This window comes from Nerophis lumbriciformis, linkage group LG18 (genome assembly GCF_033978685.3).
Source record: "Nerophis lumbriciformis linkage group LG18, RoL_Nlum_v2.1, whole genome shotgun sequence".
NCBI classification, from domain to species: domain Eukaryota; kingdom Metazoa; phylum Chordata; class Actinopteri; order Syngnathiformes; family Syngnathidae; genus Nerophis; species Nerophis lumbriciformis.
In genome coordinates this window covers 4,903,276-4,915,884 of record NC_084565.2, presented here as the reverse complement: position 1 = coordinate 4,915,884, position 12,609 = coordinate 4,903,276, and the positions used below count along the sequence as shown (strand labels likewise).

General features: G+C 43.7%; 1 protein-coding gene across 1 annotated transcript in view; it reads right to left on the bottom strand.

Moving 5' to 3' along the window:
• Window positions 1–995: 995 nt before the first annotated feature.
• LOC133618061 (sodium-dependent phosphate transport protein 2B-like) overlaps window positions 996–12,609 on the bottom strand; it is a 38,417-nt gene continuing 26,803 nt past the window's right edge. Inside the window, exons 8-13 of the mRNA XM_061978526.2 lie at window positions 12,282–12,377; window positions 7,337–7,448; window positions 6,987–7,154; window positions 3,903–4,019; window positions 2,072–2,196; window positions 996–2,002 (exon numbers count right to left, since the gene is read on the bottom strand). Of these exons, the coding sequence (XP_061834510.2) occupies window positions 1,472–2,002; window positions 2,072–2,196; window positions 3,903–4,019; window positions 6,987–7,154; window positions 7,337–7,448; window positions 12,282–12,377 (1,149 nt within the window). The 3' untranslated portion in view covers window positions 996–1,471. The remainder of the gene's footprint in view (window positions 2,003–2,071; window positions 2,197–3,902; window positions 4,020–6,986; window positions 7,155–7,336; window positions 7,449–12,281; window positions 12,378–12,609) is intronic.

Below are 12,609 nucleotides of genomic sequence, written 5' to 3'. Positions count from 1 at the left end.
GGGCAAAGACTTGAGACTTACTTGTGACTTGCAAAACAATGACTTGGTCCCACCTCTGGTATATAATATAGTAAGATAACAAAGTATAATAGTGTAAAATAGTAAAACAACATAGTATAATAGTGTATATAATATAGTAAAACAACATAGTGTGATAGTGTAAAATAATAAAACAACATAGTACAATCGTGTATATAATATAGTAAAACAACATAGTATAATAGTGTATATAATATAGTTAAACAACAACGTATAATAGTGTATATCATATAGTAAAGCAACAAAGTATATTGGTGTATATAATATAGGTAAACAATACAGTATAATAGTGTAAAATAGTAAAACAACGACGTATAATACTGTATATAATATAGTAAAACAACATAGTATATTAGTGTAAAATAGTAAAACAACATAGTATAATAGTGTGAAATAGTAAAACAGCAAAGTATAATAGTGTATATAATTTAGTGAAACAACAAAGTATTATAGTGTATATAATATAGTAAAACAACATAGTATAATTGTGTGAAATAGTAAAACAACAAAGTATAATAGTGTATATAATTTAGTGAAACAACAAAGTATAATAGTGTATATATTATAGTAAAACAACATAGTATATTAGTGTAAAATAGTAAAACAACATAGTATAATAGTGTGAAATAGTAAAACAACAAAGTATAATAGTGTATATAATTTAGTGAAACAACAAAGTATAATAGTGTATATAATATAGTAAAACAATAGAGTATATTAGTGTATATAATATAGTAAAACAAAATTAGTAGTGTGTACCTAATTTAATAGTAGTTGGGAAAACAACGCAACACACAAAACACAGTGTTTGTGTGAGCTGTGTGAGAAATTTCAAGTCAAGTGAACTTGTGTTGTAATGAAAAAGAATAGTGGCATGTTTGGACACACCCTCCAGTGGAGTCCCACAAACACACACCACTGTCCACCTTCGGTATTTAAAAAAAGGGGCACGCCCATAAGTTAGTGAAAAATATTTATTTTTAATTGACAAAGATGATTCAGCCTTAAATACTGAGGAAGGAGCAACATGTTCATGCAAAGATCATTTCTTACAGAGTAGGAAGGGGATCCATACGGCCCCATTGGTCACCCTTTACCTGACACGTGAAACGTGACGAATCGCGGGAGGCACTATCCACTTTAGAGTGTTGAACATCTTAAAATGTTCAGTTGCTATGTAGGGTGGCGCTTTCCATTGCTTTTGGCAGACTGCATTGCCAAATGATTACCCCCACGGTCCCACATTCTTCTCAGGGGATCCACCTAGGACTGGGGCCGTGTGAACCCCTTCCCTACTCTACGTAGATAAAATATAAACAGACTTAAAAAGACAGAGAAGTGTTTCATAATGTTCTTCGCGACAAACAACAGGTGCAAAGTGTTCAGAGTTCGGAGTACACCTGTGCCATAACTACAGCCCAGGTCAACATCATCAAAGATGAGTTCCTCGGATGACCTTCGGGTCGTCCTCCTCAGTCAGCGCCGGGTTATCGTACATCTCCAGGCTCTTGCCCTCTCCGAGTTTTTTGTCCTTCTGGCAGCACCCGCAACACCGGCAGAAGCAGCAGCAGTAGTGGCCGCAGAAACCCATGAGGGAGGTCACCACGGAGTCCCAGGGCGCCAGGGAGCGCAGGGGCCGCGGCAGGAACTTCCAGTCGCGCAGGAAGCGGGGCAGGAAGCGTGGGCAGCGAGACTGCATGATGTTTACGATCACCACGAAGACGACGAGCACAATGATGGGGGCCCCGATGCCCACCAAGACCTGCCAGCCGGCCATCGACAGGCCGAAGATGGTCAGAGGCAAGACCAGGAAGCACAGGACCAGGTAGAGGGCGGCGAACCAGCGGTACTCGGCTGTGCGGTTCCCCAACCCTCTGGCCAGCCTGATGGGCAAGCGTGTGAAGGGGATGGGATACCACAGGAGGATGCCCATGATGTTGAAGAAGAAATGGCAGAGGGCAATCTACCAAGAGAGACCACTATTAGAACCTGGAACAGCAAATAAAACGCACGACTCTCTCTGGCGCCGTACCTGGAGCGAGTTGGAGAGGGTTTCTCCAGGGCTGGCCATCGCCGCCAAGATGGCCGTGGTGGTCGTACCGATATTTGAGCCCAGAGTTAGAGGATAGGCCCTCTCGAGGCTGATGACGCCGATACCTTCAAGACAAGCAAAAGGTTTCAAATGAAATCCACACAGGTTGTCCTGACTTTGCTGCTCTGTTCCTGTTCCTGCACACACTGGCAACCGTTACTGGAATGAATCAGGAAATGATAGTTGATAGTGGTCCAGAAGTCTTTCAGTTTCTTCCACCACCTGAGTCTAAGGCACGGATGGTTCGGCTTAGTGTTCGCGACACAACACATTCATTGAACCAGGATTGGAACGAGTACTGTAGGGATGGTTATGTGTGGGTGCCAGGAACAGGAACCAACCGTCCAGCGTGTACCACTGCACCACCAGGGAGAATTGGATGGCAAAGTAAATCAACAAACTATTTTGTGGTCTTCCTACAAGATGAGAGGACCAACCAATATTCTTTGAAGAGGATTGTTTGGCTTAGTATTCGTTACACAACACTTTCATTGACCCAGGATTGGAACGAGGACTGTAGGGATGGTTGTGTGTGTGTGCCAGGAACAGGAACCAACCGTCCAGCGTGTACCACTGCACCACCAGGGAGAATTGGATGGAAAAGTAAATCAACAAACTAGTTTGTGGTCTTTCTACAAGATGAGAGGACCAACCAACATTCTTTGAAGAGGATTGTTTGGCTTAGTGTTCGTGACATAACACTTTCATTGACCCAGGATTGGAACGAGGACTGTAGGGATGGTTGTGTGTGTGTGCCAGGAACAGGAACCAACCGTCCAGCGTGTACCACTGCACCACCAGGGAGAATTGGATGGAAAAGTAAATCAACAAACTAGTTTGTGGTCTTTCTACAAGATGAGAGGACCAACCAACATTCTTTGAAGAGGATTGTTTGGCTTAGTGTTCGTGACATAACACTTTCATTGACCCAGTATTGGAACGAGGACTGTAGGGATGGTCGTGTATGGTGCCAGGAACAGGAGCCAACCGTCCAGCGTGTACCACTGCACCACCAGGGAGAATTGGATGGCAAAGTAAATCAACAAACTAGTTTGTGGTCTTTCTACAAGATGAGAGGACCAACCAACATTCTTTGAAGAGGATTGTTTGGCTTAGTATTCGTTACACAACACTTTCATTGACCCAGGATTGGAACGAGGACTGTAGGGATGGTCGAGTGTGGGTGCCAGGAACAGGAACCAACCGTCCAGCGTGTACCACTACACCACCAGGGAGAATTGGACAGCAAAGTAAATCAACAAACTAGTTTGTGGTCTTTCTACAAGATGAGAGGACCAATCAACAACCTTTGAAGATCTGCAGGTGGTAGCTAGGGGGGATACCTTTTGGTTGGTCTGATCTGGACTTTTCCGAACCGTTTCTAACCACTCGTTCTCACACCGGGATTTGTAAATGCTGCTAACCCGTTTTCAAACTAGCCATCTTGGTCTTCATGTGTTTCTTCTTCTGCCATATTCCATATTTTAACGTACATTACTAGATTCTTCAGTCTTCAAAATACAGGTTTTTTGAGAGGTTGACCGTCAGTGGACCTAAAGTACTTGAAGGCTGTTCAATGTTTTTATAACTACTAAGGATGAGTCTTCACTTATGCAAACGTGTTTCTGTAACGTCAAAGACAATCCGAAGCTAGCATCTTGTTCTGGTTTCTGAAGCTCGTATCTAAACTGGTCTGTCCAAGGTCCCTTAGGGACTTCAGATCTCCCTGGTTCTGACTGGAAGGAGACATTTGGAAGAGGTTCAGGCTCACCAACAAGAGGCGTTATGGCCGAGGTGAAGACGGAGCTGCTCTGAACGATGAAGGTCATGCCGGCTCCCACCAGGATGGCGATGTAGCCGGTCACCCAGGCGAAGGGGAAGGGGAAGTCTGCGGAGAAATACGTCTTTGAAAGGGAGGAAGAGGTTTGTTTCTCAGCTTCGTCCATCGCACAAGTCAGGACTCGGAGGATCTGAATGTGCGGTGGAAGCTTCAGAGTTGCTTGGCTTGCGTAGCTCATCAAGCATCATCACCACAGCAGATGTGCTGACTATCAAGCAGGCGACCAGGAGTGTTCATACAGTCCATACTCACAGTCCATACTCACAGTCCATACTCACAGTGCATTCTTATAGTCCATATTAACAGTCCATACTTACAGAGTACACTTATAGTCCATACTCATAGTCCATACTTACTGTTCATACTTATAATCCATTCTCACAGTTCATTATTACCAAGTAAAATTATAGTCCATACTCACAGTTCATACTCACAGTCCATACTCACAGTCCATACTTATACTCCATACTCACATTCCATACTTACAGTCCATACTCACAGTCCATACTGACAGTCCATACTCACAGTTCATACTCACAGTCCATAGTTACAGTTCATACTCACAGTTCATACTCACAGTCCATACTCATAGTCCATACTCACAGTTCATACCTACAGTCCATACTCACAGTTCATACTCACAGTCCATATTTACAGTTCATACTCACAGTTCATACTCACAGTCCATACTCATAGTCCATACTCACAGTTCATACTCACAGTCCATACTCACAGATCCTACTCTCAGTCCATACTCATGGATCATACTTAGAGTCCATACTCACAGTTCGTACTCACTGTTCATACGTATAGTCCATACTCACAGTTCATACTCACAGGCCATATTCACAGTTCATACTCACAGTTCATACTCACAGTCCATACTCAAAGATCCTATTCTCAGTCCATACTCATAGATCATACTTAGAGTCCATACTCACAGTTCGTACTCACTGTTCATACGCATAGTCCATACTCACAGTTCATATTTAAAGTCCATACCCACAGGTCATACTTATAGTCCATACTCACAGTTCATACTTATAGTCCATACTCACAGTTCATATTCACAGTTCATACTCACAGTCCATACTTACAGTCCATACTCACAGTTCATAATCACAGTCCATACTTAGACTCACAGTTCATATTCACAGTTCATACTCACAGTCCATACTTACAGTCCATACTCACAGTTCATAATCACAGTCCATACTCTCAGTTCCTACTTATAGTCCATACTCGCAGTTCATACTTGGACCATACTTACAGACCATACTCACAGTCCATACTCACAGTTCATATTTATAGTTCATACTCACAGTTCATACTCACAGTCCATACTCACAGTTCATACTTATAGTCCATACTCACAGTTCATATTCACAGTCCATACACACAATCCATACTCACAGTCCATACTCACAGTCCATACTCACAATCCATACTCACAGTTAATACTTATAGTTCATACTCACAGTTCATACACACAGTCCATACTTATAGTCCATACTCACAGTTCATACTTATAGTCCATACTCGTAGTTCATACTTAGTCCATACTTACAGACCATACTCACAGTCCATACTCACAGTTCATATTTATAGTTCATACTCACAGTTCATACTCACAGTCCATACTCACAGTTCAAACTTATAGTCCATACTCACAGTTCGCATTCACAGTCCATACTCACAGTCCATACTCACGTCCATACTCACAGTCCATACTTATAGTTCATACTCACCGTTCATACTAACAGTTCATACTTATAGTCCATACTCGCAGTTCATACTTAGTCCTTCCTATCGTCCACAATCACAGTCCATACTCACAGTCCATACTAACAGTTCATACTTACAGTCCATACTCACAGTTCATACTTAGTCCATACTTACAGACCATACTCACAGTCCATACTCACAGTTCATACTTATAGTCCATACTCATAGTTCATACTTATAGTCCATACTCGCAGTTCATATTTAGTCCATACCTATAGTCCATAATAACAGTCCATACGCGCATTTCATACTTAGTTCATACTTATAGTCCATAATCACAGTCCATACTAACAGTTCATACTTATAGTCCATACTCGCAGTTCATACTTAGTCCATACTTACAGACCATACTCACAGTCCATACTCACAGTTCATATTTATAGTTCATATTCACAGTTCATACTCACAGTCCATACTCACAGTTCATACTTATAGTCCATACTCACAGTTCATATTCACAGTCCATACTCACAGTCCATACTTATAATTCATACTCACCGTCCATACTAACAGTTCATACTTATAGTCCATACTCACAGTTCATATTCACAGTCCATACTCACAGTCCATACTTATAATTCATACTCACCATCCATACTAACAGTTCATACTTATAGTCCATACTCGCAGCTCATACTTAGTCCATACTTATAGTCCAAAATCACAGTCCATACTCACAGTCCATACTCACAGTTCATACTTATAGTCCATACTCACAGTTCATACTTATAGTCCATACTCGCAGTTCATACTTAGTCCATACTTATAGTCCATAATCACAGTCCATATTCACAGTCCATACTCACAGTTCATACTCACAGTTCTTATTCACAGTTCATACTCACAGTACATACGCACAGTTCATACTTATAGTCCATACTCACAGTTCATACTTAGTCCATACTTATAGTCCATAATCACAGTCCATACTCACATTTCATACTTAGTCCATATTTATCGTCCATAATCACAGTTCATATTCACAGTCCATATTCACAGTCCATACTCACAGTTCAAAGTCACAGTTGGACGCACACATTTTGGTGTAAAAAGTAAAGATAAAGGTGAAGTTCTAACACTGAAACACCCTCAGGAAGAGGTGCTTTAAGACATGGCTAACTCGCTAGCGGCTAACATCCATCCACAGTGTTTTAGCTACTTCTGAATCACTAATCCTCGCCCTTGGCCTGAATCAACAAAAAGTCCATTTTTTTTGGCGGGCTCTCTCACCTGTGTTGAGCAAATTCTTGATGACCAGCGCCACCTGGCCTTTGAGCATGGAGTTGAGCAGCTTGACGATGAGGATGAGGCAGGTGCAGAGGACGAAGAGGGACAGACCCAGAAGGATGAGGCCCACCGCCAAGTCGGGCAGGTTGGCGTTGACAAAGATGTGTGCGCCTGTCAGGAGAAGCAACCATTAACTCGGAGACTCAGGGGCCCGTGAATACTCTCATTGAGCGGGTCCCAGGAATCTGCTGAGTCAACGACTCAAAGGTTGTCATTGTTGGGTCTCCTCTCATGTTTCCTACGAGGCCTCTCAGCTTTCTCTCCAGGGGGCTTTCATCCGGAGCTACCCTTACATTTCTCCTGGTAGTCGGTCCAGGTGGTGTTCTTCTCCGTCCAGCTTTGGTTGTTCACCTCCCAGCAGACGGCACCGACGGGGCAACTCTCCACCGTCTCGTTCCAGAAAGTCTTGATTAGGAAAAGCAGGCAGAGGGTGAAAGGATTGTGATCCAAAACCTGGTTCGGCTTTAGGAGATAACAAATATTTGGACTCAGGGGGCCATATTGAAAGGAAAAAATGTGTCTAGGGAGCCTACAACTCTTCTGTACAGTATGTGTGTTTGGTGTCCCTTTTTTGTCAGGGACACTAAAAAGTCACAAAGTCCGATAGAATTCTACAAAACCCCAAAAGCAGTGAAGTTGTCGCGTTGTGTTATTTGTAAATAATCAATTGAAAGGCCTACTGAACTGTGGACCAGCTCTATACTCTCGGCAGGGTCCTTGAAGGTGCATGGGAGTTTGCCCAACCAGTCTACATGTGTTTTGTGGACTTGGAGAAGGCATTCGACCGTGTCCCTCGGGAAGTCCTGTGGGGAATGCTCAGAGAGTACGGGGTATCGGACTGTCTGATTGTGGCAGTCCGCTCCCTGTATGATCAGTGCCAGTCCGCTCCCTGTATGATCAGTGCCAGAGCTTGGTCCGCATTGCCGGTAGTAAGTCGGACACGTTTCCAGTGAGGGTTGGACTCCGCCAAGGCTGCCCTTTGTCACCGATTCTGTTCATAACTTTTATGGACAGAATTTCTAGGCGCAGTCAAGGCGTTGAGGGGATCTGGTTTGGTGGCTGCAGGATTAGGTCTCTGCTTTTTGCAGATGATGTGGTCCTGATGGCTTCATCTGGCCAGGATCTTCAGCTCTCACTGGATCGGTTCGCAGCTGAGTGTGAAGCGACTGGGATGAGAATCAGCACCTCCAAGTCCGAGTCCATGGTTCTCGCCCGGAAAAGGGTGGAGTGCCATCTCCGGGTTGGGGAGGAGATCTTGCCCCAAGTGGAGGAGTTCAAGTACCTCGGAGTCTTGTTCACGAGTGAGGGAAGAGTGGCTCGTGAGATCGACAGGCAGATCGGTGCGGCGTCTTCAGTAATGCGGACGCTGTATCGATCCGTTGTGGTGAAGAAGGAGCTGAGCCGGAAGGCAAAGCTCTCAATTTACCGGTCGATCTACGTTCCCATCCTCACCTATGGTCATGAGCTTTGGGTTATGACCGAAAGGACAAGACCACGGGTACAAGCGGCCGAAATGAGTTTCCTCCGCCGGGTGGCGGGGCTCTCCCTTAGAGATAGGGTGAGAAGCTCTGCCATCCGGGGGGAGCTCAAAGTAAAGCCGCTGCTCCTCCACATCGAGAGGAGCCAGATGAGGTGGTTCGGGCATCTGGTCAGGATGCCACCTGAACGCCTCCCTAGGGAGGTGTTTAGGGCATGTCCGACCGGTAGGAGGCCGCGGGGAAGACCCAGGACACGTTGGGAAGACTATGTCTCCCGGCTGGCCTGGGAACGCCTCGGGGTCCCACGGGAAGAGCTGGACGAAGTGGCTGGGGAGAGGGAAGTCTGGGCTTCCCTGCTTAGGCTGCTGCCCCCGCGACCCGACCTCGGATAAGCGGAAGAAGATGGATGGATGGATGGATGGATGGATGGAAATCTTAACATTGCAACACATGCCAATACTAGCTTACTAAAGTGCAATTTTAAATTCCGCGCGAAATATCCTGCTGAAAACGTCTGATTGTAGAGGACAGCTATTAAGTCGTCTGTTTTCATCGCAAAATTCCACAGTATTCTGGACATCCGTGTTGGTGAATCTTTTGCAATTTGTTCAATGAACAATGGAGACAGCAAAGAAGAAAGCTGTAGGTGGGAAGCGGTGTATTGCGGCCGGCTGCAGCAACACAAACACAGCCGGTGTTTCATTGTTTACATTCCCGGAGGATGACAGTCAAGCTTTACCATTGGCCTGTGGAGAACTGGGACAACAGAGACTCTTACCAGGAGGACTTTGAGTTGGATGCCCAGACGCGGTACCGTGAGTACGCATGCAGCTGCGGCTTCCAAACATTTGATGGCTTGCCCGTACGTGCGTGCCGCTATGTGCATGTCACGTACGTAACTTTGGGGACTTCGGGGAAATATATGTGCTGTATGAACTTTGGGGAGGTGAACGGTACTTCGGGCTGTGGGATTGAGTGTGTTGTGCAGGTGTTTGAGTTGTATTGGCGGGTTTTGTTATGCGGGATTAATTTGTGGCATATTAAATATAAGCCTGGTTGTGTTGTGGCTAATAGAGTATATATATGTCTTGTGTTTATTTACTGTTTTAGTCATTCCCAGCTGAATATCAGGTCCCACCCGCCTCTCACAGCATCTTCCCTATCTGACCTCTAGTCCTTCGCTCTCACTTTCCTCATCCACAAATCTTTCATCCTCGCTCAAATTAATGGGGGAATCGTCGCTTTCTCGGTCCGAATCGCTCTCGCTGCTGGTGGCCATGATTGTAAACAATGTGCGGATGTGAGGAGCTCCACAACTTGTGACGTCACGCTACTCGTCTGCTACTTCCGGTACAGGCAAGGCTTTTTTATCAGCGACCAAAAGTTGCAAACTTTATCGTCGATGTTCTCTACTAAATCCTTTCAGCAAAAATAAGGCAATATCGCGAAATGATCAAGTATGACACATAGAATGGACCTGCTATCCCCGTTTGAATAAGAAAATCGCATTTCAGTAGGCCTTGAATAGACTGCAAAGACAAGATATTTCTTTTTTTCCTTTTTTTTGTGCAAATAATCATTAACTTAGAATTTAATGGCAGCAAAAAAGTTGAAATAAGCAGGGGCGTCCATGATAACGTTGCTTGGATGGCAACATATGTTGCTCCAAAACCTGTATGTACCTTTCAGCATTAATGGTGCCTTCACAGATGTGTAAGTTACCCATGTCTTGGGCACTAATACACCCCCATACCATCACACATGCTGCCTTTTACACTTTGCGCCGAGAACAGTCCGGATGGTTCTTTTCCTCTTTGTTCCGGAGGACACGACGTCCACAGTTTCCAAAAAAAACAATTTGAAATGTGGACTCGTCAGACCACAGAACCCTTTTACACTTTGCATCAGTCCATCTTAGATGAGTTCGGGCCCAGCGAAGCCGGCAAAGCGTTTCTGGGTGTTGTTGATAAAGGGCTTTCGCTTTGCAAAATAGAAAATAGAGTTTTAACTTGCACTTATGGAGGTAGCGACCAACTGTATGTACCTTTCAGCATTAATGGTGCCTTCACAGATGTGTAAGTTACCCATGTCTTGGGCACTAATACACCCCCATACCATCACACATGCTGCCTTTTACACTTTGCGCCTAGAACAGTCCGGATGGTTCTTTTCCTCTTTGGTCCGGAGGACAAGACGTCCACAGTTTCCAAAAAAAACAATTTGAAATGTGGACTCGTCAGACCACAGAACACTTTTACACTTTGCATCAGTCCATCTTAGATGAGATCGGGCCCAGCGAAGCCGGCAAAGCGTTTCTGGGTGTTGTTGATAAAGGGCTTTCGCTTTGCAAAATAGAGTTTTAACTTGCACTTATGGAGGTAGCGACCAACTGTATGTACCTTTCAGCATTAATGGTGCCTTCACAGATGTGTAAGTTACCCATGTCTTGGGCACTAATACACCCCCATACCATCACACATGCTGCCTTTTACACTTTGCGCCTAGAACAGTCCGGATGGTTCTTTTCCTCTTTGGTCCGGAGGACAAGACGTCCACAGTTTCCAAAAAAAACAATTTGAAATGTGGACTCGTCAGACCACAGAACACTTTTACACTTTGCATCAGTCCATCTTAGATGAGATCGGGCCCAGCGAAGCCGGCAAAGCGTTTCTGGGTGTTGTTGATAAATGGCTTTCGCTTTGCATAGTAGAGTTTTAACTTGCACTTACGGATGTAGCGACCAACTGTAGTTACTGACAGTGGTTTTCTGAAGTGTTCCTGAGCCCATGTGGTGATATCCTTTACACACCGATGTTGCTTTTTGATGCAGGACCGCCTGAAGGATCCAAGGTGCGATCCAAGGTGCGTAATATCATGGATTTCTGAAAAGATTCTAAGAACCTTTTGATGATATTACGGAGCGTAGATGGTGAAATCCCTAAATTCCTTGCAATAGCTGGTTGAGAAATTTAGTTCTTAAACTGTTGGACAATTTGTTGACAAAGTGGTGACCCTCGCCCCGTCCTTGTTTGTGAAAGACTGAGCATTTCATTGACTCTACTTTTATACCCAATCACCTGTTCCCAATTAGCCTGTTCACCTGTGGGATGTTCCAAATAAGTCTTTGATGAGCATTCCTCAACTTTCTCAGTCTTTTTTGCCGCTCGTGTCAGCTTTTTTGAAACACGTCGCAGGCATCCAGTTCCAAATGAGCTAATATTTGCAAAAAATGACAACGTTTTCCAGTCAGAACGTGAAATATCTTGTCTTTGCAGTCTATTCACTTGAATATAAGTTGAAAAGGATTTTCAAATCATTATATTCTGTTTTTATTTACCATTTACACGACGTGATGACTTTGTAAAAACGTTATGATAGACCACCTCAAAAAACCGGAAAGGAATTTTACAGTTTTTTCCTGAATGGGACACCCAAAAATGCACATGAAAATAAAGAAAGTGGGATTTACAATATTAACTATGAACAATAAAACACTGAATATCAACAACATATCAAAGTGCAATGAACACCTACAATATGATATATTATCATGTAAAACTCCGCCCACTTTGCTTTGTTCCTGTTCTTAGCTGCTGTGACCTAGATTACCATAATAACTCCTATAACACCCAAAAGTGCAGATTTCGACCATTGAAATATAGTTGAAGACATTTTAAAAACATCACTGCACATCATAATGGCAAATACAGTTTTGATGTTAAAGGTCTAAAAAACAATGACGTAGAACATATTTTCTCACCGTGTTGACCTTTTTCTTGCACCATATTTTGATCAGGCTTTTGTTTCTGGCCTCCGGGTCTCCGGTGGCGATGCCGGTGATGACGGATTTATCCAGCTGCGACAGAAAGGAAGAACATGCAGGTGTGACAGTACAAAACAATCAGACTAATTAAGAGCATGGAAACCTAGTCTAGTCTAGATATGAAATATCTTTCAAATGCTTGATGAAGTAAAATAACCTTCTTTTGTTTCCTGGAAGAAGCAAACTACAACTACGATGTTCTCACTTTGTGACCGTGATACTTGTTCAAACTCAATATTATTGTATTTTTTTTAATACTATCAGT